Source organism: Ailuropoda melanoleuca, chromosome 1, assembly GCF_002007445.2.
Source record: "Ailuropoda melanoleuca isolate Jingjing chromosome 1, ASM200744v2, whole genome shotgun sequence".
Lineage (NCBI taxonomy): Eukaryota > Metazoa > Chordata > Mammalia > Carnivora > Ursidae > Ailuropoda > Ailuropoda melanoleuca.
The window spans coordinates 155,155,450-155,179,187 of NC_048218.1; the positions used below are offsets into that span (position 1 = coordinate 155,155,450).

General features: G+C 35.3%; 1 protein-coding gene across 3 annotated transcripts in view; it reads right to left on the bottom strand.

Moving 5' to 3' along the window:
• Window positions 1-23,738, bottom strand: part of CRPPA (CDP-L-ribitol pyrophosphorylase A) — a 290,868-nt gene that overhangs the window by 64,915 nt on the left and 202,215 nt on the right. Inside the window, exon 10 of one of the 3 annotated variants that reach the window (XM_034668614.1) lies at window positions 22,965-23,734. The exons of the other annotated variants lie outside the window; for them this stretch is intronic. Coding sequence (XP_034524505.1) covers window positions 23,519-23,734 — 216 coding nt within the window. The 3' untranslated portion in view covers window positions 22,965-23,518. Of the gene's footprint in view, window positions 1-22,964; window positions 23,735-23,738 lie in introns of those variants that run through there. 3 annotated transcript variants of the gene reach the window in all.

The following is a 23,738-nucleotide window of genomic DNA, read 5'->3' on the forward strand; positions in this document are numbered from 1 at the left end:
ACATTGAAGATTTTAGGTCAAGGAAAATTCCTAGGGATAAAGAGAGCATTACACAGTGGTAAAAGTCAATTCACCAGCAAGATGGAACTTATGTGGGAGCACCTTACAACAGAGTTAGAAAACCCACGAAGTAGAAATTGATAGAATTAAATGCAGACGTAGGCAAATGCACAATTACATTCGGAAATGTTAAAATTACTCACTGAGACGTTGACATAGAATCTATGAATATATAGAAACCCTGAAAAGACAGACTCAAGCAACTTAAACACTCCACTGAATAAAAGCAGATTACACATCTTTTACGTGCACATAAATGGACCATATCCTGTGTCCTAATACAAACGTTAACCATTTAAAAGAACTGAAGTCATAAAGTATATTCTTTGACCCGAAAAGAATTATATAAGAAAGGACTACTGACATATACCTGAAAATCCCCAAAACATGGAAAATAAACAACGTATTTACAAATGTGGAATGAATCAAAAAGGAAATCCTAAGAGAAATTAGAAAGTATTTTGAACTTTAAAAAAAATGAAAATACAAAACATCAAAATTTTTGAAACATAGCTAAAAAAGTGACAAGAGTTAAATCTATAATGGCAAATGCTTATATTAGACAAGAAGAATGGTCGTAAGTTAATAATTTTAAAAAAAAATTAAAAAGAGAAAAGTAAACCAACCTGAAGCAAGCAGAAACTAATAAAGAGGGGCGCCTGGGTGGCACAGCGGTTAAGCGTCTGCCTTCGGCTCAGGGCGTGATCCCGGTGTTATGGGATCGACCCACATCAGGCTCCTCTGCTATGAGCCTGCTTCTTCCTCTCCCACTCCCCCTGCTTGTGTTCCCTTCTCTTGCTGGCTGTCTCTATCTCTGTCAAATAAATAAATAAAATCTTTAAAAAAAAAAAAAAAAAGAAACTAATAAAGAGCTGAAATCAATAAAATTAAGAAGAGGAAAACAGTAGAAAAAGAATCAATGAAACCAAAAGCTGGTTCTTTGATAAGAATAAAATTGATAAACCTCAACTTCCTCAACGTCATACAATCATCTATGAAAACCATACAGCTAACATCATACTTAATAATGAATGTCTGAATGCCTTCATCCTGACTGGAAATAAGTCAAGGGATATTGTTGCTGACAACTTTCCTCTAACAGTGTACGGAAGGTCCTAGCCAATGCAGCAAGGAAAGAAAAAGAAATAAAAGATAGATTAAGAAAAAAATAACATTCTATTTGCAGACATGACTTGATTGCCTTTGCAGAAAATCTCAAGGAATGTAAAAAAGAGATTCTAGAACTAATAAGTGAGTTTAGTAATATCACAAGACACAAGGTGAACATATATATATAAACAAAGTCGATGATATTTCTATGCAATAACAGTTAATGACAGGGGGGAAAAAACATTAAAAAAAATTACTACTCACTAAAGCTCTCCTAACCACTACCCTCCCACCACCAAGAAAAAACAAATTCTAAGGAATAACTTAAGATCTGTATGCTGAAAACTACAAACCACTAAGAAAAATAAATAAATAAAAGTTCTAAGTAAATGTAGAAATATACTATGTTCATGGATTGGAACAATGGGTATTGTTAAGATATCAATTCTCCTCAAATTGACCTACAGAAAGCAAAACCCAAGAAAGGATTTTTATAGATATTGACACACTCTTTAAAATTTTTATGAAAAATGAAAGGAAATAGAGCAGCCAAAATAATTTTGAAAAAGTGGGATAAAATGGGAAACTTGAATGAACAGATTTTAAGTATTATAAAGCCACAATAATCAAGACAGCATATTATTAGTTCAGAAATACCTACATGAGTATTGCCAGTTTACATGTGAAAATAGTGCAAAGTCAATTCCAGGAAGGAAGTATAGTCTTTTCAACAAATAGTGGTAGAATTTATTATCTGTAAGAAAAAAAAGAAAAAGAAAAACCAATATCTATACCTCATGTCTCAAATAAAAATTATTCAAAATGGGTCACATATCTAAATGTAAAACCTAAAACTAATGTTTAGAAGAAAATATAAAAGGAAATCTTTGTGACGTTGGATTAAACAAATATTTCTTATATAAGACACTCCATAAAAGAAAAAAAAATTCATTGGGATTTCATAAAAATCAGTATATTTATTCTGTAAAAGATCTCACTGTAAGAATACGAACACAAAGACTGGGATAAAAACAGGAAAAAATCAAGTATTAGACAAAGGACTTTAATGAAGAATATATAAAGAACACTCAGGACACAAATACCAAGACCACAAAAAGCGGGCCAAAGATTTGAACACACAGTTCAGCAAAGAAGCTATATGGATAGCAAGTAAGGAGATAAAAAGATGTTAAAGTATCATTAGCCATTAGGGAAACATAAATTAAAACCACATGAGATGCCATTACACATCTCTTATAATGGCTGAAATAAAAATAGAACAGGTAACATCCAGTGCTAGATAGAGTAGAAGTGAAACAACTAGAAATTATACGCTTCTGATAGTAATGCGAAGTGAGAGAACTACTCTGAAAAACAGTTTTAACAACTCATAGGAAGTTAAATACCCACTTTCCATATGACCCATCAATCACACTCCCAAGTATTTACCCTAAAAACATTAAAACATCTGATCACATAAAAACCTGTACAGGAATATATGTGACAGCATTATTTATAATCACCAAAATCTTGAAACCAAATATATTCCCACATGGCAAACAAACATGGTACATCCACAAAAAACAATACTACTCAGCAATAACAACTTAATACAATCAGCAACACAAATTAATCTCAAATGCATTATACTAAATGAGAGGAGACAAAAGGTTACATATTGTTTGATCCCATTTATGTGACATTGCTAAAAAGCCAGAACTTTAGGGACAGAAATCAACTGTTGCCGGGTGTTAGTGGTGGAGAGATGTATGCTTAAAAAGGAACAGGTAAGGGATTTTTTAAGTAAGGGAACTGTTTTGTTATTCTAATTGTACTAGTGGTTACTGGATACTGGATTTATTTTTTTTAAGATTTTATTTATTTGAGATAGAGAGAGCTTATAAGGGGGCAGGGGGAGAGGGACAAGGAGAAACAGGCTTTCTGCTGCGTGGGTAGCCTGACATGGGGTAAATCCCAGGACCCTGGGATCCTGACCTGAGCCAAAGGCAGACGCTTAACCGACTGAACCACCCAGATGTCCCTGGACACCTTTCTTAAAACTAATGGAACTGTACACTACAGAAAAACATCTAGGTATTGAACATAAGTTTTAAAACAAACAAAAAAGTATTAAATATTCAAAAAGAGATGAAGCATATAATATGGTCTATTGAGGTCAACCTCATTCATGAATTCACTTTTTAAAGAAAGGGATAATTCACTTTAAAAAAAAAAAAGCAGTGATGGAGAATTTTCTGTTCAACAGCCTCTGTGCAACATACAGAATCTTAATTCTATGAAACAGTTATAACTAAGACTGTGACAGTCAGATGATCAGTTACATCTGGAGATAATCAGTTGAAGGTTGTCTCCACATGGATGAAAAGAATCAACATAGTAACTCGGAGAAGAAAATAATAAATGTATGTATTTCTACCAAATACTTTTCAACACCAAAAAGTTCAAAGACAAATTGGTAAAAAATTCAGAGCACTGAATTGTGAAAACACATACTCCGAATTAAATGTTTTCCTCATACAACCTCTCTTTCTTGTTTAAATAGAAGTACAGGAGCTTAAATAGCAATAGCAAAAACACGGCAGTTTATAAAACAGGGCATCATTTACACGGGCCGTCAACTGAAGAGCTCTTTTCCCTTTGGAATTTTTGTGGACCTACTGTTAGCAACTGCAGTTCTGCCAAGCACTGTAACTACTAAGTAACTTTTTCTTTTTTATATTTCTGTAAACCCACTATACCAACTTTTTCCATCACATCAAGAGCCAGAAGATAATTTCAGTCAAGTGTAAACAGCAGAAAAGAGATTAAGTAAGGATTCTGGCTGTTGCCTAGGATGGGGGGAAAGAGGATGGTGGACAAACGGCAGGCCTAACTGGAACTTGCTGAAGACATTGGAATGTTTTTTGAAGACAGCATTGAGGCCTTCCCCTTGGCTGCTGCTGAAGATGTCTGGCTGCTGACTTTAGGGAGAGGATGTTTATTTGGAAGATTTGGGCACCTAGGAAACAAAGTAGGATGTGTTTCAGGGCAGTAAAAGATGGAAGAGACATACACAAAGAATAGATGATACTGGCAAATGAGTTTTGTAGGCTGGCATCTGGAAATGGGCAGGGATATTTAGGGAGGAACTCAAAATGGTTTATTAATGATTCCAAAACCATATGAAGTGCAGTTGTTGAGCAGAACTTCTAAGGGTCATACCGATGTCTATAATGCCTTAGAATTTTAAATAAAGAAGTAATTGGCGGAATATCAAAACTAAAAAAAAAAAATTCATGCATACACACACAAATTCTTACATGAATTATTGGGAAATGGGGTAAATAATTTTAGTTTTAAGAAAAAAATGTAGCATACACAATTATCATAAACTTCTTATCCTCCAAACTAATGTCATTTTTCTGTACCTCCCTTAGAGTGCCTTTAAATTTGTTTCAATAGGATATTGCATATTCAGGTGAGGGCAGAATACCAGTGATTTTTTTTAAATCCTATATCTACCTCAGAACATTAAAAAAAAAAAAAAAAGCACGTGACACATAAAAGCATCCAATGGACACATGTTCTTTGCCAAATAGATACACATATCTACCAAGATAACAAAAATTAAATGTTGACAAAATGTCTACCTAGGCACCTTTTTTTTTTTATTGATCAGCAGTACTATTTATTGTTCATTTACTATGTTGCTCTTGCTATGTGAAGAGAAAGAGCTCCTGATTTAACCAATAAATCAGTTAGGCATCAAGACCCCCATACATTTTGTTCAGTGTCCACTTATTGATGAAGAATATGAAGACGTAAAGGGGTGTGGAAACATAACCACAGAGTGTATGCTGAGATGTCTCAGGCACACACAAATCTTACCTCAATTTAGACACTCTTGAAAACCCAAACTCTAACTGTGTAATAAACCAATGAGAGAAGTGATGTGGAATAACGAATTAAAATATTTCTATGTGATTCAAAGTGGTAAAAATCATAGTGAAGAGTTTCTTGAACAACTTTTCATTTGTCACTGTCCTGTTCCCTTTTGAAACTCCAGCAATTTCTTTTTGTTCCTTTCTTTGCAGACACTTTGTTCAAAGCAAAAAAGGAAAAAAAATGTTGCATTTTAGGAAAAAATACTAGTTCACAGTTGCTTGTGATAGACAAAATGTTTCCCTAAGACATTCCTGACCAAATTCCATAACCTGTGAGTTTGTTACTTTACATGGGCAAAGGAGCTTTGCAAGTGTGATCAAGTTAAGGATCTCAAAAGGGGAAGATTATCCCAGATTATCTTTATCTGGGTGAAGCCAAAGTGTCATAAAGGTACTTCTGAGAGGAAAGCAGAAGGATGAGAAATTGAGAGAGATATGACCATGGACACAAAAATTGTAGTAATGCTCTTTGAAGGAGGAAGGAGCCACAAGCCAAGAAAAGCAAACAGCCTCTAGAAGCTGGAAAAGAAAAGGGATCTTCTCCTAGAGCCTTGGAAAGAATGAAGTCTTGCTGACATGTTGATTTTAGGACTTCTGACCTTCAGAATGGAAAGAAAATAATTCTGTTGTTTTAAGCCACTACACCAGATTGGTGGTACTTTGGTACAGCACTAACGGGAAACCAATACACCACGGCCTACGTTTGTGCAGTAAATAGCATCCATGGCTATTTGCCCATGTCTTTTTTTTAGCCACAAACCATTCTTGAAATTAATTTATGTCAACAGAAAAATTTCCAAAGACTGAGCAGCATTAGTAGCCATATCTATTACATTTTGTTAGATTACATTCATTTTGGCAAATATTTGTATGAAGAAATCTTTACTTTCTGAACATCAGCAATAAAATTATAACATTATAGGTCAAAAGTTTTTTAAATTTGTTTAAGAAATACATTCATTTTAGCAAATGATTAGAAAAGCTTCTAATTGTAAATAACAATTTTGGAAAAAAGTATCATATAAACTTAAAGACTTTACTTTGATCATTGGTAATTTTTCTTCAGTGTTTTGATCTTCACTAAAGTCAAGATACAGAACTAATTCTAATTCTATAAGTTTTAAAAACCTAATTATATGATTGAACAAGTTTTATTTTATATTTTATGACATATTGGTTGAGGCATAAGGGAATTATTCTTAAGAATACACTACATTTAAACTCAAAGACTTTTTCTTAGAAGAGAAAAAAAATTATATACTAGAGACCTTTAATCACATACTTTGCAAATGCATTTAAAATGTACTAATACCCATTAAGATGCTCTAATCTTAAAATACCTTACAATTTTAGAATATGTTATATCATTCATTAGTTATCACCACAATCACATTTACAAGTGGAAGAATATACAGGATTCTAAACAGTTCAAATTGTTGAATTTTATTACTCTTTATGGGATTTACATACTCCACCTCCCACTTCAAAGTATAATAAAACACATGTGGAATCAAATGCACCAAAATAATAAAAAAAAAAAAAAACACACACTTAATGACAATTTTCAGTGCTAAAATCCAAATTTTACCGTCAGAGTATTTTTTTTTCAAACTGATACTCCCTTTAAAAATAAGGGAACCCTTTTCTCAATTAAAGTGGAAATTATTAAATTAATGCAAGGATGTGGCACTTGCTATTCCACAATGTGCAACGTTATTCATCCACAGATTTAACAGCTTTTAAGACACTTACTTTAAAACTTTTAGAAATATTAGAAATACTCAATATTAGCAAACAAAAAGCACTGTGTATCTTTTAACTAATGTAAATTGTTTGACAATTACATTTACCGTAAATAATTTACACAGATTTTTAATTATTCCAGATAAAATTTATATGCATACACAGTGTAATTAATATCTAATGAACAAGAGAAGTAGTGTAATTTTTGATTCTCATCAATATTTATTTCTCTATCTGTAAACCTAATGTTCGCTTACTATAAAGAACAGTGAACATTTAACACTGAACAATAAGTAAAAACCTATGTAATCCATACTCTGGATCTGTTTCATAAAATATCTCTTGGCATCTGGCTGAAATACATTATTTCAAATTCTTCTAAAATTGGCCAACAAGTTGGTGTTAGGCCATCTTAATAGGGCTAAGAGGAAAAATATTTTTCCCTGGTTAAATTGTATCAACTATTGTATACTTGAAATAATTTTAATATTAAATTTTTTTAAGTTTAAAACTTTAAAATCTTATGAAATACAGAGAAGTTTATTAAGAATTATTGGGGGGGAGAATAGGATGGGGGCTGTTGGTAAACAAGCTACAGTAAAATGTCCTGTTTAAACAGAAAATGATTTAAGAATTACAGAAGTATAGAATGCCATTATGGTTTTCTTAGAATTGAAACGTAATTGAAATGTACATCATAATAAGTCAGCCCATTGGGAACAAAGCCCTCTGTAACAAATTGTTAAATAAATGAGGTATTTCATAAATTATCCCAAGGAAAACCCCACTGTTAAGTTGACCAAAATAATTTGGGGTGGATGGGACTTTAGTGAGCATGTACTTCAGCCCTCCCATTTTAAGAAAACAGATACTCAAAAAACTACTATTTTCACAGCCAAGGTCATTATTAGTGAAGCATCAGTCCTTGCTCCCCAATTTCCACTTCAAGACCGTGCTGAGCCACAACATTTTTAATCAATTAGAACTCACCCAAAGTTTAATTGTAACTTGTGCCAAGTTTTTCTTCTTCTTACCCTGCTGGACTTCTCCTACGTCTCTCCACTTGTAATACACTGCTCAACCTCAAATCAAAAAAATCAAGACAAGAAAGGTCTGACAAATCTATCTTTACCCTTGTTAAGTGCACACTCATAGACTGCTCCAATGACACAGGGTCAATGGAGTATGAAAAGCTGCCTTTTGATTAATTTATGCCACTTCCTGTAAATGACCAAAGGCAGACTTTATCAGTAAAGAACTTTGTGTTTTAAGTAACAGAAAATTCTACATCTCATGAGCTCACTTAACTTTTAAAGAATGAGGCCATAATTACCTCAAGTTCCAAGTGCTTTATAGTCAGAGCACCAGTTCTATGTCTCAAGGATGCTCTCCAAAATTTGATCCATTGTCAACAGTGTTGACTTCACCTTGAGGTTATTTTGTGGTTGCTGAGGTAGAGGGAATGGAGATTTCCCTATTCACACCTAACAGGGGAGAGCATGGTTTCCCAAAGATTTCACTTAAGAGTGTGAAAAAACTTCCCAACAGCTTCCAGAAAACTGCTTGCATCCCCACAGCCAGAGTTCAGTCATGACCTGAAGCAATCATCAGCAGGGCATATGGACATTATCTTTAAACAAGCCACTATATTTCTGAGACAAAGAATGGGTTGGTTTTCTCTCAGACACATGACTTTATGCAATAAGGATAAATACTGAACAAAATTTGGGTTCTGTTAGAAAAAAAAGAGGGGAATCATGGTTGCTAGGTAGTCAGCCATCAGTGTTAACTACTCCTTTAGCTACCTATTCCTATAACCAGCTTCAATGCCTTAATTTCAAAACTGCCCTGCCCTACCTGTTTCTATCCCTTCCCTGAAGAACAAGACCCAAAGTCTCAACTAGTCACTGCATCAAGGTCCAAGACTAGGATTTCCAGGTAAGAGCCATTATTTCCAGTAGCTCTAAACTGCTTAGTGAACTTTACCTAAATGATGAAGTTAACTAGTCCCTCACTTTTACACACAAATTAACAATGGAATTAAAAAAAATAGCAACCATAAAATGTCAGTAAAGGAGTCAATAAAAAGCAACCCAAAGTAATCACTGGTCTTTAGCACCCTCATAGCTTATGTTCTTAGACAAGAAAAGTATGTATTTCCAAGTCTGGGAAGGGAATATGTTCCTGGGTAGCCCATGTTTGTGCTTACCCTCATCCATTTTCCTCTGTGGCCACAAAGAGCAAAATATGGTGGAGAATGCCTTTTTGGGGGGGAGGGGGCTGTATATTTATTAGCTCATTTCCTTGGAGGACTGGGGAGCCTGGGAACTCACTTTAAGGGTTGAACAGTCATAGGCTGTTACCAGGCTTGGCATTTCTTTGGTTATAGGTTTCTCATAAAGAAACACACACACACACACACACACCCCCCCAGGAAGGAAGATTCCAGTGTATCTATATCTGATCAAACCTAGGGGCTTCTAACTACAACCAGTGAGTTTCCTTAGACCCAATCCGAAAGTCTGCAAACTCCAGTCTCCCACTGGCCTGCGGCTCTGTAACTGTCTATTCCACCACCCTCAACTGAATAGTCTCTACCGTGAGGCAACTGAAAAAATCGCCTCATGTTGTATGTAACATACAACCCTAGCTCTGTCCCTTTGGTGGAACAGAAGATAACGGAAAGTGCTTGTAACAAGACAGAGAAATAAGGTTTGTCTTTTGTTCCAAACTTATCTCCTGCTAAGTCTCCAACCTCATAATCATTGTCAGCACTTTAAGACAAGAATTCAACTGTTCTAACCCTGAAAGTTTCAAATTTTCAAATTCTCCTTCAACTTAATTTTAAAGCCACACATAGAAAGGTACTGCCCAAGTAAAGCCGTGTTTTTTTCTGTCAATTTTCAAATGAGCCACTCTTCAGACTATGTTTGTTTCTTTATTGTGGATTGAAAAAAATAGCCACTGTGGTTCAGTACTGTTAATTTTTCACACCATTTCCTCTAATGTTGCAGCATCTTTAGGTACCTAGTCAATTTGTAAAGGCACAACAAGCAACAGTTCTCCAAATTTTTTGAAGCCAAAAAGCAACAATCACCTACATACCAGTCTGTAAAATAAGGCCTTGATATTCTACTCCCTAGATCCTCCACTCATTTGAGTACATTTTAGAACCCTTGACTGGCAGTGCCCCACTCCATAAACCAAATACTATACCAAAAAAAAAAAAAAAAAAAGGCACATATCTGGTGCAAAGAACAAATATTGTTTATTCCAGTCAGATTATATAAGAAAGATGTCTATTAGGTCACGTAACAGAAATCAAATGCAGAATACATTCTAGAGTTGGTTGATATAGCAATTTGACTATGTCACCAAGGTCCAATGTTCTCTCTGCTTTCAGATTTTTAATGTTGGCTCCACTAACAAACTGCTATTAAGACAGCTCGAATGGTTTTAAAACCCACATCTTGACACAACAGTGTACAGAGAAAGAAGGAAGACCTTTATTCTCTAGCATTTTTTCTTGTGATTAAGGAAGACTTTCCCATAAGCCTGCAGCAGAATTCTCTTTAGGTCTCAGTGCATAGGATTAGCTTCAATGCCCATTGTTAAGCTAATTATCAGCATGGAAAATAGGAATGTCCTGATTAGATTAGACAAACAATTTAGAATACATCTGATGTAGGGAACAAACCACCATGACCACAACAAATACTTTGCTCACTATTCAATTTTAGACGTAATGAACATATGGAGAACAATTCTGAAGCAAAAGCCCTTGAATAGCAGGGCTTATCTGCAAAATAAACATGATTTGCCTCCATCATAGTCTTTCCACCAGAATCTCCCAAGCATCTCTAAGAATTGTGAATCAGGGTAATATAATAAACAATTACAGTGATTGTTTACTACCATTACTTAGGGCTGGATATTCTTCCTGTTACAATACAAAGCCATGGGAGGTTCTAAGAACACATGGGACTTGACAACAAACAGATTCAGCTTAAGTCCCAGCTCTTGTAGTTACTTACTATTTGATCTAGGGCAACCTGCTTAAACTCCCTGAGGCTCAGTTTCCTCGTCAGTTAAATAGGGATACGAATACTAACTCATCCCACAGGGCTTCTGAGAGTCTCAAGCAAAATAGCGTGCATAAAGCATCTGGATAGTACCTTGTACTTACTAGATAATGAACTTCTATTTGTTTTCCTTTCTTAAACACAATGTATTCTCATCAATTTCCTCATTTTAAATCAATCCATTTCACCAAGCATAATTATCCACAAAGATTAAGTTTTCCAATAAGATACTAAGTTATCCTATTAGCAGAGTAGGTCCCTATCATTACTAAATTATTTCAAAATCCATTAGTAATATTGTTGTCTAAAGCATCTTACTGAAGTGGACTTCATCAAAAAAGTACAATCATATATATATCATGCATATAGCTCCACAGTTAAAAGCATGCACAATTATTATAACAGTATAGTAAGTCAACTGCAGAAAGGCAAAAAAAAAAAAAAAAAAAGAGAGAGAGCAAGAGAGAGACAAGAAAAAAAGAAATCTAGGGGGGCGCCTGGGTGGCACAGCGGTTAAGCGTCTGCCTTCGGCTCAGGGCGTGATCCCAGCGTTATGGGATCGAGCCCCACGTCAGGCTCCTCGGCTGTGAGCCTGCTTCTTCCTCTCCCACTCCCCCTGCTTGTTGTTCCCTCTCTCGCTGGCTGTCTCTATCTCTGTCGAATAAATAAATAAAATCTTTAAAAAAAAAAAAGAAAAAAAGAAAAAAGAAAAAAAGAAATCTAAAGTTCCCCAACTATTCAGTAAAAAATTTTAAAAGAACCATGTTATGTAGTTGCCCAGATTTGTAAAATTTAATAGGTACTAATGAACAAATCCACATATTACATAATGTAATTACTATCAACACTTGTTTATTAAAGCAGCTCAAGCAAGAAAAAAAAAGTAACCTCAAATTTTCCCACACACGTAAAGTGATCTGCAACCTGTTACCAAACATTATCCCTTTTTCCAGTTAAATATTATAATGGCTTACGAAAACAATATACAATATTCCAAGTTAGCAGGTAATGCATAAAATCTACACTCTTGCAGTTTCATCCCATTTTCATATTTAATTTGTAGAACTAATTTTTCTCTTAACATTTTCTTGATATCCCACCTACTTAACAAGTATCAAATTTGACAAAAAAGTAAATGGACTCATATGAGCTAAAAACCTAATATGAATAAAACAACCACATTAGTTTTAGTAGAAAATCAGAAGATATTGTCTGGAAAATAATTTTTTGACTGTTTCTCAAAGACAAAGACACTCTGAGGGATAAAAATCAAAATACGCATGCTAGTTATTATAGACTTTATATAAAACAAATAGTTTTAAAGAACAAGAAGAAAACACAAAGTCCCCCAGTCTGCCTCAATGCTTAGGTGGGTTGAATTTTGTTTTGTTTTAAACTTTAAAAAAAAACTATTCCCATTCCTTTATTCTAGATGGTTTGAGTTTTTATAGCTAGAATCATCTTTTCATGTAATTTTGATTGTTGATTACTTGACGTAACAAATTTCCCCATGTTTCTCATAATTTTAATGAACAATTTTTAATAAATCTTTTATCTACCATTCAGGCTGTATATCAATTTACTTAACCATTTCTATGGAGTCTTTCAAGTGATTTCCAATGTTTGAGACACTTCTATGCATATAGTTTCTACACTTAAGATGACTTAAATAGGATAGACTGTCAAAAGTAAAATAACTGGGTTTAGGTTATGTAGACAATTTAAGACATATATATAGTTCCAAGACACATTTGATTACTCCATATCTTCCCTCTTATAATTGTCTAATTGTGGCATAACAAAGGTGGTAGCAATAGAAATAGAGAAGTTCAGTGATCTTGTATGTGGCCCCTCCTGATATGGATACGTAAAGCTTAAAATTAAATAAAAGATCATTTAAAGTGTATCTCAAGGTCAGTTGACGATTAGGAGAGTAACAGTAATGGCAATATGAGAACAACTGAAAATACTTATTTTATGCTCCACAGGGGGTTGAAAAATCAGAGGAAAATAAATACTCCAGATGACAAGTTATATATGAAATACTTTTAATGACTACTGGCACAGCTCCAAGGCATTGGAAAATGGAACAAGCAAAAGCAGTGGCAGTCACAATAACAAGTTAGCTATTGAAGCAATGAATAAGGAGGCATCTGTAAAAGAATGTACATATTATTTAACCTAAGAATTCCACTCCTAAGAATAGACTATTTCTCATTTATAAACACACGTGAGCATGACGGCACATGCTCATATACCTTATTCTTCTCTACAGAATTAAAAGGCTATGAAATAGCTTATAGCAGTTAAAACAAATGACAGACTGAAACACATTAGCATGAAAAGTCCTGTAGGATGTAAAAATGCCTATGCATACACACATAAATATAGACAGATTTGATAACGCATAGGAATTTATCCAGGTAGATACCCACTAAAATGTTAGCTGTCGTCTTCTTTGGAAAAGGAGTGGTATTAAAAGGAACTTCTTAGTTGATGTATGATGTATTTATTATTTTACAGCAAATATGTTAAAAATGGTAGCCTACTCAGGCAAATAAAAATGGTAATGACTATCAAAGAAGTCTTAGCATATGGTTCAACACAATCTAGGTTTATCAAACATCTTGACTGCTGGTTTTCTACTACTAATAAAGGCAAGACCAAGTGTGCTCCTGAAGTTCCTATGCACACTTAGAGGAACTTTTGGACAGAGAGGAGGAGTCATTTGAGTGACAGACTCGGAGAACGGAAATATCAAAGACTTGGTCCCATCAAAAGGGCTGCAATCTATTTAGCAGTATTAGTTAACTTACATGGCAAGTTTGCTGAACGTACGTACCAGAAAAGATCTAAGAAAGATCTTTTATTATTGATTTTAAGTCTAATATTTATTGATTTTTAGTCTAAAATTTTATAACTAATTTTCATGTACAAAAAACTGCAAATATTTAAGTGAAAGAAAGCTCCTCTTTTTATAATTTTCACTTTTCAGAAAATGGTTTTGAATAATAATTTAGAGGAGATGTTATAATCAGTCAATAGAACCTTTTCCTTTTCAATTTCATAATGATACCAAGTTAAAAACAATATATCAAATAATTTTAGTATGTATCATCAAATAATATCCAGTGATTTACAGACTAAATCGTGAAGATAGCATTTTCTTTCCTTAGGTGTTACCTTCCCAGTATTTAGCTCATTACTTTAGGTCCATCAAGCATACGTATCACATAGTTTCCTTTGTGTTCTTTTCATATGTGTTTAATTAGTCATGGTACAGTAAAAACACACACCCAGTCTCTACACAAATTTCTAGGGGATTTTCTGTTCCTAAAACTTGAACCTCATGGTAATATTTCTGAATTATGGCCCAATAAGCCCATGTATAGTTTTTTGTTTCCTTTAGACAGAAAGACATTATATTAGCATTTTAATAATCTATGCATGCACAAGGAATGTAGCAGAGAAACCTTATAAAATGAGGCATTTTCCTAAATCATTTTCAAGCCTAACTTCTGCTTATCAATTTTTTAAAATATTGTAGCTATTTCATTTTTCAAGGAACCTTAAAAGACCCAAAGCAACTCATTGAACAATAAGTATCTTCAGTTTTTGATGTAATTATTGATATCACCAAGGAAATACAGATACATAAAACATCAGAAAAACAATGAAGCCTCCATATAAAGAGAAATACAACCATAATTTGATAGATACAGCATTCAGCCATCTGGAGGGGATAGGGGATGAATAGGAATTCTTTAAGAAGTTGGGAAGGTGATGGACTGGATAAGAGGATGGAAAAGAAAACCTTCACAAAAACAAAGGCAGGAATAACAGCGTTAGGTAGAGTCTGGGGATCATATAGTTGATACAGTTACACTGGAGATTAAAAAAACACCTTCAGGTGTATTCACACTTGAGGTTGACAAGTGCAAATACAGAGGATAAGCACTTCAGGTGATAATGTGATCTAGTTTGTGGTCTTAGATAAATGAGGATCTGCCTCAAAGCTGAGACAAGATGGAAGGTATTTGGATGAAGTTATTATTTTAACCTTTCAGTAATTTTTGTTTTGTGTTACTTTATAACCAGGACAATGAAAACAAATGGGTGGTGGTAACACAAAGAGGTGACAAGAAGAGGGAGTGGTATACAACAGATGCTCATCTATTTAAGGGCATATTCAATGCTACAGATGGCCGTAAGGTTTCAAAACCATATTCGCTGACTGAAACATTGTTTTGTGTATATAAACACACATATATCTATGTATATGTATACACATACATATTCAAACAATGTATCATACAGTATTGTAGTTGCTAATATTACAGGCTTAGATATCAGACTGACTTGAGATTCTATTCTGTCTGCTTCTTGAAGTATAACCTTGGGCAAGTTACAGAAACTCTCTGAGCCTTAGTTTTCATACCTATGGTAATAATGCTCCTAGTCGGGTCATTGTAAGCATAACATTACATAATGAACCTACAAATTAAGCTCGGTGTCACAACACAGTAGCCCCTCAGTAAATAATAATGTAATTCTTCAACATTGTCTTCCCAACTTCTCAAAAACAGTATAATCTATATTGAATTGTATGCTTTTATGCACAACTTTCAAAATAAATGCCCCATTTGTTCACCCGAAACTAATGTAATGTTTATACTTCAATAAAAAGCCTTATTTTACAAAGATAGTCTGAAGATTTTAACTGTCATTTTTCCAATCCAAATGTATTTATAAATAATCAACTAGTATATACCAAATCTTTTAGCCTCTTGACAAGTTCCTTAACAAGTTCTAAGATATAAAGGACCATTATTTCAGCTCCTCTAATCATAATAGTCAAAAAGAAAAACAAAAGAAAAGAAAGGCAATTTGAATGCAGACTCAATGACTGACTCCCAGGCATACATTTAGCATGTTGCCACATTGTTCAGCACCTCCTGGCCCTTGATGGATAGGCACACATCAATAATCCTATGTACATTTCAATGATGGCAATTGCTTCTCGCTACCTGATATAAGCGTCACTACTAGAGCCAATCTCAGCATGAGTGTTCCTGAGCCTATCTCACTAGTCTCAATAACAACCGGGGTATTAACAGGGAAAGAGATTTCCTAATGGTGAAAAAAACCCTCCAAATACAGAATCCTGAGGACTCACAGAACTGGGTTAGGCATAGGAGAGCCATTTTGTGGAGGACAGATTTAATATTTACAGTGATTTAAAAAAAAAAAAGTATACAAGAAAATTCAAAATGCACATAGATTTCTACCCAGACAACAATTGTCTGGAAAATTATGGCTGTATATTTACCATCTGGCAAGTGGGAAGCATTAGCAATCGAGCATCTAGATGTTTGAGCAAGAACCACCACATACCTGGAAAATCTGAATCAGCAACAAAGCCAGAAGCATATGTTCTGCCAAAGAATGAATATTCATAGTGTTGCCAGTACCACACAGGTTGAATTAAACACAAATGCAAACAACTGTTACAATTTCATATTGATATTCTGCTTGACAGCAACATCAAAGATCAAAATATAGCATGATATAGGATAATTTATCAAGAGTATGTATTTAGTTAGTGTGAAGAAATGAATCAGAGTAGTAATCACAAAGGAATGGCCCTTCTGAGTGGGAAAGAATACTGCAAAGGAATAGAATACAGAACACACGGGGAGAATCCCAAGTAAAATTATCCAAGGTAAAATGCAGGCTTTGGAAATCTTTTACAAAGATATAAATGCTCTGACACATCTGAGTATGTTGATTTCCACCTTTCTCAATTCTTTTATGTATTTATTGCTACTTTAAAACCTTCGACATTACATATCAGTAAAGGGACCTTCAGTAAAGCACAGTAATATGATAGTAATGATAGTAAATATATTTACAAATCTCTCAACAGTAACTCTTTGGTTCACCATCAAGATCGAATTAAAGTAAGTTCAAACTCTGAAAGCTAGACTTTCAAACATAAGGCTAAAATGAAAGTTCATCCCAACATATAAATGTCAAAATAGCTTGCAGACACATAAACCAGACATCTATCCGCTAGCATGTATGTATACCTCAAAAGGGTCCGTTTTAACTATTGATATCACTTCATTTAGAGTATTCCAGGTAAGGCTAGGCTAGAAATCTAGTTTTAATTGTTGACTTTAAATAGATGATAACTGTAACTTAGAAATACTGCTTTAAGTAAGGTATACTGCAGAGAAATCAAGATTGGAAGCTCTTTTCAGTATTAGAAACAAAGATTTAAGTATAGTTAAGTCTGCATCACTGCATTACGAATCAAGTAACTATAATTAAACCATAAGCATTCTTCAATAGATTTATTCCATTTGACTTCCTCTGGATAACTCACAATGAAAAGAAATCTTCCCAGAAACACAGGTCTGATCATGCTATTCCTCCAGTTAAAAATTTCCAAAGGCCTCCCCTGTCTTTATAAACAGCAAATTTTTGGTGTGGCTTTTAGAGCCAATTCAATCTGGCAAACTCATGGTATAGAACAGAGGTTTTCAAACATTTTCAAGAATGAGGGCCCTTTTCAACTTCAAAATTGCCGACAGGTTACATACCACCCAGCATGATTAGAATGGAACTTTTGATATTTATCAGTTGAATAATGCATAATTATGAATTTAGTAATGTCTACATTCTTTTTATCAATAACACATATATTTAAAATAATGTAATTATCATCTACAGAAAATTCTGAGAACAAAATAGATTTGAAGACCTTTCTAAAGACTTTCTTGCTCATGGGTGAGGAAACCACTCCTATCATGAAAATAAAGAACTAGGAATTTCCTTGGCACAATATGTGTTTTTACTGCCATAGCTCCAATGCCTAGCAATATGTTTACAGCAGAAGTGTGCTCAATGCTTAGGTTTGAACAATGAACAACTTAAAACCAGGGTTCGAGCCTTAGTTACCAGGCTTTGGAGTTTCCCACTAGCAACTTCCTCTAGTGGACTGGCTCTTCCAAGATATCCACAAGGGTCCTTCAAGCCTCTGCTGAAATATGCCACCTTCTTAATGAGGTAAACCCCCATGGGAGAGTCTCAGTGCCCCCTGCCTTACTCCACCCATTTTTCCCTAAACACTTATTACTCTCATTCTCTAAATCAATACAGAATTTTCTAGTGTTTTTACTGTCTCCCACCCACTAGAATGCAGGCTCCACAAGTTCAGAGACTTTCCTGCCCTCTGTCCCCTGGTGCATTCCGAGCTTCTGAAACAACACCTGGCATGGTACATTTTTTTTTTAAAATGATCACATCTTTGACAAATTATGGCATCTTGTTGATCTCGATCCTTCATCTATGGAGGAGAAATGAAAACTCTCCAACCCGCCCAGGTGTTTTGGACTAACGCTAGATTGGCTATGAAGAACCCTGTGTTAGACGTGATTAATATTTACCATTATTGACATTAAGCACAGCAGATTATCCTCCATAATGTGATGGGCCCTTTCCAAACAACGGAAAGCCTTAAGAGCCATGACCGAGGTTTCACCGAGAAGGGAGAGTTCTGCCTCAAAACTGAAGCATAGGAATCTTGCCTCATTTTCCAGCTTGCCAGCCTCCCTACAGATTTCAGACTTGTTGGTTCTCACAATTAAGTGGCAATCTCTCTCTCTTTCCCCATATATTTTCTATTGGTTCAGTTTCTCTGGAAAACCCTCGTTAATATAATAGAATTCTGAAGCACATGAAGTTTTAGGAACAATGGTAGTGACATGCCTGCGAAGAGAGGCAAAGGCAACATGAACAATTTAATAAGTTATTGCTTAAGGAACTACTTTTGAGACATAAATCGTACTACAAACGCACAGATATTAAGTGTAAAGTTTAATGAACTCTGACAAATACAACTATATATCCACCATCCCCATCAATATACAGAACATTTCCATCACTACACTGCCTTTTTCCACTGCTCTGATTTTTATTACCATAGTTTCACCTGTCATAGAACTTCACAGAAGTTCACATATATGTACTCCTTCATAATTTTTTTTTTAAGATTTCAGAGACAGAGCAAGCGAGAGAGTGCATGTGCACGCAAGAATTAACTGGGCGGTAGAGGGAGCACAGGCAGAAGCAGACTCCCTGCTAAGCAGGAAGCCTGATGCAAGGCTCCATCCCATGACCCTGGGATCATGACCTGAGCCGAAGGCAGGCACTTAACGGACTGAGCCACCCAGGCGCCCCTTTCATAAATGGTTTCTAATGCTTCACATGTTGTTTTTTGAGACTGAACTATGTTTTTGTGTATCTACAGATTTAGTTTTTAACTTCTATATTTAGGTTTCCGGTCATGTTGAATTTCCTTTCCTGTCAGTGAAAGGCAGAGGTTAAAGTTCAATGTTCTCTGATAACTCTTCCCAATTGTTTCAGAAACAGTTGCTGAAAAGATGTTCCTTTCCCTATCAAGTCACCTTGATGCTTTTGTAAAAATCAATTGCCTATTTATGTGTGGATGTATTTCTAGACTATCCTGCTCTATTCCGCTTCTCTACACAAATTCTACAGTTTTGATTCTGTAGCCTTACAAGCCTTTATATCAATCAGAGTGAGTCATCCAATTTTGTTCTCTTAAAAAAATAACTACAGCTATTCCAGGCCACTTGCATTTTTATATAAATCTGAGAATCAGTTTGCTATTTTTAAGAAAAAAGGACTCTTCGTATTGTGATTGGGACTGCACTGAATTATGTAGCTCCTTTGGTAGAAATCTGTCATCTTGACAAACCATGAACACAATATGTATCTCCATTTATTTAGGTATTAATTTCTCTCTACATTTTGTAGCTTTAAGTATAGAGATCTTCAGTATTTTCCTATTTCTAATTTTTTTTCATTTTTTTATCATGCTGTTTCATTATTTACCTTCAGTTTCCATTTTTTTGGGTTCCTAGAATATGAAAATAAAATTGATTTTTCTGTATTGACCTTATAGCTACAGAAACTTGATATTCTTCTAAAGCTAGTTAACTATGGGGATTTTTCATGACTTACTAAAAACTTGTGGAATATTCTATATAGCACAATAGAGAAAAAGTTGTTTTCCCTTTAATGTAAATTTGCTTCAATAAACAATCCTATTTGTAATTTGCGATATACTTAATACTCAACCACAGATTGCTCACAAATTAAAAGATACAAACTTTAACATAACAATTCTACTTTAACTTGCTGCTCTGTAAGCTCAGAAAGTTACTGAATAAACATTCTAGCATTAATGCCATAAATATAAGAGGGGTTAAATATAAATCTTGTTTTAAAAATATCTTCATAAATCAGTAAAGTAACACGACTTTTGCAGAGACAGGACAAAATATCTCAAGGCACAAGTCCTCTGTGCTTATCCCCTTGTGTGTGAATGGGGTCAATTCACTGTGCATGTCTCCACTTATCCAAGATTCTCTCTCCCAACTCTCTCCAAGAATTTAAAACTCTCCTGACCTCTTTGCCACCAATACCAATCTTCTCCTTCAATCAAACAGCAATGAATTTGACTTTTTACATTGTGGCTGATTGGTTGATTTTACTAAAACTAAAATACTCGAAAAAGAAATGACCAGGAGCAGACAATTTAAGCCTTGATGATATTTATAAATACCTGTTCACCTATGACAAAAAAATTACAAGCATGAAGATGGAGAGGCAGAGCAACAGAAGGGAACAAAGAGGCCTCAAAATCACGATTCCCTTCAAATCTGTATTTTTGTAACCTAATAGTGCAATTGCTGGATCATAGGGTAGCTTTGTTTTTAACTTTTTGAGGAACCTCCATACTGTTTTCCATAGTGGCTGCACCAGTTTGCATTCCCACCAACAGGGCACAAGGATTCCTTTTTCTGCACATCCTCTCCAACAAGTGTTGTTTCCTGTGCTGTTCATTTTAGCCATTCTGACAGGTGTGAGGTGACAGCTCACTGTAGTTTTGATTTGCATTTCCCTGATGGTAAGTGATGACGAACATCTTTTCATGTGTCTATTGTCCATCTAGATGTCTTCTTTGGTGAAATGTCTGTTCATGTCTTCTGCCCATTTCTTAACTGGGTTGTGTTTTGAATGTTGAGTTTGTTAAGTTCTTTGTAGATTTTGGATACTAACCCTTTATCAGATATGTTGTTTACAAATTTCTTCCCTCATTCTGTAGGCTGCCTTTTAGTTCTGTGGATTGTTTCCTTTGCAGAAGCTTATCTTGATGAAGTGCCAACAGTTCATGTTTGCTTTTGTTTCCCTTGCCTGTGGCAACATATCTACTAAGAAGCTGCTGTGGCTGAGATCACAAGAGGTTTCTGCCTGTGTTCTCCCCTAGGATTGTGATGGATTCCTGTCTCACACTCAGGTCTTTCATCCATTTTGAATTTGTTTTTGTGTATGGTGTAAGAAAGTTGCCCAATTTCATTCTCCTGCATGTGCTACATACACCCTGACATTTACAGCAGCATTATCAACAATAGCCAAACTATGGAGAGAACCCAAATGTCCATCAACTGATGAGTGGATAAAGAGGAGGTGGTGTGTGTGTGTGTGTGTGTGTGTGTGTGTGTGTGTGTGTGTGTGTGTATAATAGGACATTACTCAGCCATCAAAAAGAATGAAATCTTGCCATTTGCAATGACACGGATAGAGCTAGAGTGTATTATGCTAAGTGAAATAAGAGAAACAAATACCATAGGATCTCGCTCATATGAGTAATTAAAAAACAGATAAGCATATGGAAAGGGGGAAAAGAAAAAAAGGAGAAAGGGAAACAAATCATAAGAGACTCAATGATAGGGAACAAACAGAAGGCTGATGGAGGGAAGTAGGTGGGGGATGGGCTACAGGGGTGATGGGTATTAAGGAGGGCACTTGTGATGAGCACTGGGTACTGTAAGTGATGAATCACATAATTCTACTCCAGAAACCAATATGGCACTGTATGTTAACTACCTAAAAATTTAAATTAAAAACAACAACAACAAAAATCACTTGAGGATTCCTCTGTCAGCCCTGGAGGAAAGCTAATGTAGGCCTTTTAAGCTATGTTGAAAGCAGAGAGGACCACGAACATAGGCATTTATTTCCCAGACATACCACCAATGTCCTGAGATACACACTACGGAAGCCTTCTAGAAGTGGGTAAGACAGGGCACTTTTATCTCTGGCTTCTTCTAGAATATGGAGCCTACTCTGTTCACGTAGAAGCCCTCCAATGAGCCCGTAAAGGAGGGCCTCTCTTTAGAGACACTTCCTAGCTCTCCCCACTAAGGAGATGTTATACATCCACACATGTTCTTGTTAGTACTTATTTTCCAGTTTCAAGTTCCCTTAGCATGTCTATCCACATTCCTTTGCCTCTTAACCTTTTCCTCAATTTGATTACAAGGCTTCTAAACAAAGTAGTAAATCATGTAGCTATGATCTCTGTCATCACAAACCTAACTACATCTATCAGAAAAGAGAAAGATCTTTGGAAAATATTTCTCTGCCCCAAAGAATCTAGGTGACAAAGAAAACTAATTTAGAATTCATTTCTTATATCACGTTTTATTTTGCTGTAGTTTTCATGAGTTTTTTTGTTTTTTTTAATTCAAGTTCTATGGATATAAGGTACACTTTCTCTTAAGAGTGAGGATAAAGAGTACTGAAGATAATCATGACCGGATTGAATCACGACCAGACAGTCTGTCTACCATAACACTCTGAAACTCGCACAAAATTTCACAATTATGTTCTGTGAGTTTAAACACTTCGTTTACCTTTTGGTGGGTTTTTTTTTTTTCTTTTTTTTGCCAGTGGCGGGGGCACTCTTAAGTAAAGATTATGGTGGCACATTACCTAAAGAGTAGAGATTTTTGCAGTCGGAAAAATTCCCCAGGTCATTCTGATAGGTTCCTGCACCAACACCAATTATCACCACACCTCACAAAGAATGATGGAAGCAAATTAAAAAAAAAAAAAAAAAAAAAGCATGAAAAACACTGTTTACAATGTTCTTTGTAATATACAATTAGGAGACCAACCCAAAACAAAGTAAGCTACACAATGATCCCTGGAAGCAAAGATCATTAAGATAAGCAGATAATTAACGTGAGCAGTATTAGAAAAACAGTGTTATGGCTCCCTAGTACTCTCTGGAATGTATCCCACACCAAGCCAATTCTGGCAGTGAAACAAATCAAGTACCTAAGAACTATTCTTCCTGGAACTAAGTTTTTCATAGATGTTTTTTTTGCCTTTTTAACGGGGTTACTTTTTAAAACTGACTTAAAATTTTACTCTAGTTCTTTGAAAAATTAACACTTTTTTTTTCCCCCTAATACAGTCTCACCTGCACTGATTAAGGTAGCGCAGACCAGGAAACAATCTGTCTGGGTCTTGATGATGCTACTGCCAATGTCAGATCCAAATGCAGAGACAGGCATTTCCTAGAAGAGAAGGGCCTCAGCCTCCCGCCTCCAGGATGCTGCAGAACAAGTCCTGCCAAGTCCTCAGCTTCACTCAGGCCAAGAGTTAGAGACTGAGAAAGTTCAGGGATACCTGAGGTGGTCAAGCAATTTTAACATCTTCCTCCTCATCCCTGGGGCCAGGCTGTGGGTACTCCAGTATAAAAGCCTCCTCTCCTTGATAGGCCATTTTCCTATGGGCTGTCTTTGGGCTCTCTTCTCCAAGGCCCCTCCCACCCTGCACATCCATTCTTGCCCCTCCACAGGAAGAGACCATTTGCTTCAGCTCCATTTTCTGCTCTCCCCTCCTCTGTAAAAACTGA